Genomic DNA, 6,116 nt, shown 5'->3' on the forward strand with positions numbered 1-6,116 from the left:
GTTCGAAAAAGATTCCAAAAAAGGGCTCATTTCAAAAGAGAAAAAGATCATGATTCTACGCGGGTTGATGATGAGTCACCAGCGATCAGCACCATCACAAGCTGCAGCCCCATGGTCGTCGCCCATCCCCCACGGGGCCCGCCGGAAATCCAAACGGCGTGACAGCTCGCCCAATAGAATTCATCCTCTCCGGATTCCGCGCGCCCGCCAGCCAATCAGCTTCGAGATAACCACCTCCCTGGGTCCCGCCCCTCCCCTCCAGCCCACTCCCGTCGGGCCACGTCGTCGAAAAGGCCCTGCCAGGCCCACCGGCCCGCCCTTTTACCCGAATCACCCACACACGAACCCACGGGCGCTGCAGCGTGGGCCAGGGGTCGCCGTCCGGGCTCGCGGTTTAATAGAGGAAAAGGGCTCCGACCTCTCACCCCACACTGCTCTGGGTTAAGCGCTCGCTTAACTCTACTGAGCTAGTGTCAGCGGGGCAGGCGCGAGGGTGCGTAGCTAGCTCGGTCGCTCGTGTCTGACCTGACGAGATCGATGGCGAGCGCCGGCGCGGCGATCGGAGCGCGCGCGGCCCGCGCCTGCGACGGCTGCATGCGGCGGCGGGCGCGGTGGCACTGCGCCGCGGACGACGCCTACCTGTGCCAGGCGTGCGACGCCTCCGTCCACTCGGCCAACCCGCTCGCGCGGCGCCACCACCGGGTGCGCCTCCCCTCCTCGTCCTCGCCGGCGGCCACCTCCTCCCTCCAGCACGCCGACCCCGACGAGCCCGCGTGGCTGCACGGGCTCAAGCGCCGGCCGCGCACGCCGCGGTCCAAGCCCGGGACGGTGGGCAAGCACGGCGCGCCCGCCGCCGCGAAGGCCGCGGCTGCCTCGGCGGTCCCCGATCTCGAGGCGGAGGACTCCGGCTCCGGCATCGTGGGTGACAACGACGACGTCCACGGCGTGGAGGTCGACGACGAGGATCTCCTGTACCGCGTCCCGGTGTTCGACCCCATGCTCGCCGAGCTCTACAACCCCATGCCGGTCGACGAGTTCCGGGAGCCTCTCGAGCAGAAGCCCGCCGTCTGCTGCTTCTCGTCGCTTGCCAAGCAGCCGTCGTCGGAGTACGCCTCGGGCGTGGCCGGGGCGGCAGACGGGTTCACCGGTTTCGACGTCGTGCCGGACATGGAGCTCGCCAGCTTCGCCGCGGACATGGAGAGCCTGCTCATGGGAGGAGTAGAAGAGGGGTTCGACGACCTGCGGTTCTTGGACGAAGAGAAGCCCCAGCTGAACCTTGACTTCGACATGGCGGACTTCGATGATCAGAGCACCGCGGCGCCGGCGCCGGAGCAAGAGTCGTTAGAGGACAGGAAAAGGAAGCGGTCGGACTCGGGGATGATACTTAAGCTCGACTACGAGAGGGTCATCGACTCCTGGGCCCATGACGGCGGCTCGCCGTGGTTCTACGGCGAGCGCCCCCACATCGACCCCAGTGATGATTCCTGGCTGGAGTTACCGGTAAGCACTTGTCCTTGCTCCTAACATGTGATCTATGCACTTATTTCACTTCTGTACACATAAACTTGTCGTCTAATCAAGCTCGATCTGTTGCTTGGCATGGACAGGCGGGGAGCCGGGGGTTCGGGCTCGGCGCAGCGGTGACGGCGGTGACCGGCGGCGAGCGGGAGGCGCGGGTGTCGCGGTACCGGGAGAAGCGGCGGACGCGGCTGTTCGCCAAGAAGATCCGGTACGAGGTGCGCAAGCTCAACGCCGAGAAGCGGCCGCGGATGAAGGGCCGGTTCGTGAAGCGCACCGCGCTGCCACCGCTGCCGCCGCGGCCGCCGATGGTGCTCGCGGGCCACGGCCACGGCGGCGCGCACGGGCGCTTCCGTTTTTGAAAGCAAGCGCTCGACCGTTCGTCCGTGGATGCAGATGCATGCATGCATGCATGCCTGTGCATGCTCGAACGATAATCCGCTAATAAAATACTACTTCACCTACGTAGCTCTCGTTTTTTCTTGCTAGTTTTGAGCAGAAACCTCACCACGTACGTACGACTGAATATACACTTGTAGAATTTCATGTGCAAAGTATAGTAGCTATGTACCACAAGTCTTTGTATATACGCTCAATGGTTTAGGGTTGTTGTTGTTACTTTCGTCGTTTTTGTAAGGAATGTGTACTGATTACAACGGTTGTACTGTAGATGTTGATCTCAAAACGTAGGAGATACATTCATGGTACGATAGAGTTAGGGTAAGGGCTTGTAACTGAGAATGGTAGAGAGGAAGATCAAGCCTAGTTCGTGTATGTCAATGCATGCCTTCAAGCCTTCCATTCCTGATGTGTTGGGTAGCCTCGAACCAGGGCACAATCTATGAATCACAATCACAATGTGCTTATTTACAAGTCTACATATATATATGGTGTTTTCTACTGGTGTAAAGGTTGCATGACTTTTTTTTCCTCGATCGAAGGCTTGTACCATTATTTGGATCTAAACGTCTTGACACTTTGTATGTAGATATATATGAAATTTTTCGCTAGCTTTGCATCTAGTAGCTATAGACTGAAGAGCATGCCACTCACATATCTTAACGCCTCTTGGATTCAAACAATTTCTAAGGGCTCATTCGGTTTATAGGATTTCCGATCATAGAAACAGGAAAAGTAATGATTAGGGTGGCCTCTGTTCCTTAGGCTTTGGTTCAATAATGGTAAACACAACCGTAATCGGAATGGGATTGCGTAGGATGTACTTCACATATTTGTCGGAAATCCTCAGCGTAATTTATAATCTCCACATATTTATTTTGCTGTGACAATGCATCGAAAACTGCTAAACCAGCTCTTTGGATCGTCTCTTTGAAATTCACGGAAATTTGAAGAGAGATGAGGTTCATGCAACCAATCTCGTGTTACAATTCTTTCAAAATTCCTCCGGTTTGAGTTATCCAGTAGGATGTCTATTTATACAACCTGATTCATATGGTCATAGGGGTATCCATAAGAAAAATTCTAATGAATTAAAATCCTAACCCTTTGCTTCAACAAGTACATGGTCATAGGGGTATCCATAAGAAAATTTCTAATGAATTAAAATCCTAACCTTTGCTTCAACAAGTAAATTCAGATCATGTTACCAATCAACTTCTGCGATGTGGTGTATAGGTTATTTCAAAAATGGTTGATGCTCGCTTGAAGATAATTCTATCAGATATCATCAGCCCAACTCAGAGTGCTTTTGTGCCTAGAAGAATGATTACAGAAAATATTTTAGTGGCAAATGAGTGTTCCCACACAATAAAGAAGAAAAGGGCGGGTAAAGAAGGCTTGTGTGCTATCAAACTGGACATGCACAAAGCATATGGCCGAGTGGAATGGTGCTTTTTGAAGGAAAATTTGTTGAAACTGAGATTCGAAGAAAATTGGGTGGATTTGTGTACCTCTGTGGAGTACCGAGTTCGTTTTAATGTTGAAGAGACTGAGAGTTTTAAACCTACTAGAGGATTGAGGCAGGGGGGGTCCTCTCTATCCCTACTTGTTCTTGTTATGTACGGAGGGCTTGACCTCCCTCTTAGCTAACACGGAGAAGGGTGATATTTCCGGTATTAAGGTTAGCCGAGACGCCCCTTCAATTTCCAATCTGATCTTTGCCGATGACTCTTTGATCCTTATGCGAGCCAACACCATGAATGTGGAGGCTTTGAGCTTAGTTATGGATTCTTATTGTGCCGCCTCTGGGCAAATGGTAAGTGTCAAAAAATCTAACATATTTTTAGCCCCAATGCAAACGTGGAAGACAAGGCGCAAATTTGTACTATTTTGAATATTCTCACTGAAGCACTCAATGATAAATATTTGGGTTTGCCTGCCAATGTGGGTATGGACAAAAGTGGTTGTTTTATTTTCCTGGTTGATAAATTATTATGAAAAATAGTGCATGGAAAGAAAAAGTATTATCTCCTGAGGGAGGGAAATTTTGCTCAAACCTGTTGTACAAGCTATTCCCACCTATGCCATTTTTGTCTTTAAAGTTCCTACAAAAATTTGCAAAGGAATCATTGATGCGATGTCGCAATTTTGGTGGGGTGACGAGGACAATCAAAAAAGGATGCATTGGATGGCGTGGTGAAAGATGTGTGTTCCAAAAGACCAAGGATATATGGGCTTTAGAGATATAAATTGTTTTAATCTGGCATTGTTAGCTAAACAAGCTTGACGTCGTTTGGATAATCCTGATTCCTTAGGTGCAGAAATCTTGAGAGCCAAGTATTTCCCTGAGGGTGCTTTGATGAACGCAAGTTTAAGAAAGGGCTCCTCTTTCACGTGGCAAACATTATGGTGCGAGTCAACTCTCTCAGAAATGGTTATATATGGTGAGTTAGAAATGGACAAACTATTGATATTTGGCGAAATGCTTAGGTCCCGAATTGTGCAAATAGGAAAATTATTACTCCTAGACGAGGGCACCTTCTGCCAAAGGTTTATTATGATCCTATTGATCCCGTCATGAATTTTTGAGATGAAGATTTGATGAGACAAACGTTGTGGCCAATTGATGCTCAACGAGTCCTTGTGATTCCCCTCCCTATGCATAATATGCCGGATTTCATTGCTTGAATACAAAAAAATGGTTTATTCACTGCTCGATCAGCTTATTCGAAGGAATGGAAACAACAACACGGGAGGAAATTGCAATACACAAATGGTATGGGTAGAAGCAAGGTCAATCCTATTTGGGGTAAGATCTGGAAATTAGCTTGTCCAGCAAAGGTAAAAATATTTATTTGGTGTACAAATCCTCGCATGTCGTGTTATGCTTGCCAATGGACACATGAAAGTTTTGCCCATTTGCCCATCATGCTCGAATGGGCCAAAGGATATAAAACATGTTGTTTTTGTGTCGGAAGGCAAAAAAAGTGTGGGATAAGTTGGGGATGTACAAGGCGATTAAGAAAGCTTGTGCTATTGATCATGCGGGAGAGGCAGTACTTGAATTACTACTCATGTCACAGCAAGAACTATCTATTTTGGGCCTTAATGCGCGTGAATTGATCGCTATAACTTCTTGGCATTTATGATGTGATAGATGTAAGTTGGTTCATGAGGGTGAGTTTCAAGAGGGGCGTACGAAACCTCGATGGGGATTCAAGTTATAACAGCAAACTATGTAACTGCCCACTCCCCTAATACTACTAGGAGAAATGGAGGATGGAGCAGACCTCCTAAGGGGTTTGTTAAGCTGAATGTGGATGCTCATGATTTGCTTAGGGGCACAATCGGTGATGTAATCAGGGATAACAAAGGAAAATTCATTGTTGAAGGAAATTGGAAGATTGATTGGTGTGCTGATGTTCTGACAGCGGAAGCGTTGGCGCTTAGGTTTGACTTATTATGGCACAAAAGGCAGGCTGCAATCGTCTCATGATTAACTCTGATAACATGGAAGTTATTGACACGATGAAGAACAGAGGACATTCTGCAGGAGTGGCGACGGCAGTTTTTGATGATTGTTGTTTTATGGCAGGTGATTTTTCTCTTACTAGTTTTGAACGTTGTAATAGGGAAGCGAATAAAGTAGCTCATGAATGGACGTGAAGTATCTGCTCCCGAGCTCAAATGCACCCTGATGAATAGTAAAAGAAAAGTAAAATAATTCAAAATATTCTGAAATTATTTTGTGGTAAATTTTGACAAAAAATTTGTATGCTTGCAAAATTTCAAACACGAAAGCACATTCGAGGAAGTCATGAAAAAAGCGATGCTCCAAACATGCTAGTTTTGAAAACATTTTGGAGTACTTTTTGTTTGCCACAACTTCCACGAATGTCATTTCATGCTGAAATTTGTTAAACATACAAAACATTTTTAAAATTTTATCATCATTTTTTTAGAATTTTTTCTATATATTTTTTATTTTCTTGTGGTGCATTTGAGCTCGAGATCAGAATAGGACTTTCGCTCATGAACTTGCTAGGTTCGTGAAATGTTCCATGACAAGGGATTGGTTCGAAAAGCCTATGAAAATATTGTACCTTTTCTTATAGACAATGTAACCATTGTTTCTAATTAATAGAGGTGTTGTTTTTCAAAAAAAAAAGATCATGTTACCACGCATTCACTTCCATGAT

General features: G+C 47.5%; 1 protein-coding gene across 1 annotated transcript; it reads left to right on the plus strand.

Moving 5' to 3' along the window:
* The first annotated feature begins 417 nt into the window (after window positions 1-417).
* On the plus strand, window positions 418-2,418 carry LOC123090848 (zinc finger protein CONSTANS-LIKE 16). Its single transcript, XM_044512201.1, has 2 exons — window positions 418-1,500; window positions 1,608-2,418. The coding sequence occupies exons 1-2, from the start codon at window positions 538-540 to the stop codon at window positions 1,878-1,880; spliced, it is 1,236 nt and encodes a 411-aa protein (XP_044368136.1). The 5' UTR covers window positions 418-537; the 3' UTR covers window positions 1,881-2,418.
* The last annotated feature ends 3,698 nt before the right edge of the window (window positions 2,419-6,116 follow it).

This window comes from Triticum aestivum, chromosome 4B (genome assembly GCF_018294505.1).
Source record: "Triticum aestivum cultivar Chinese Spring chromosome 4B, IWGSC CS RefSeq v2.1, whole genome shotgun sequence".
Lineage (NCBI taxonomy): Eukaryota > Viridiplantae > Streptophyta > Magnoliopsida > Poales > Poaceae > Triticum > Triticum aestivum.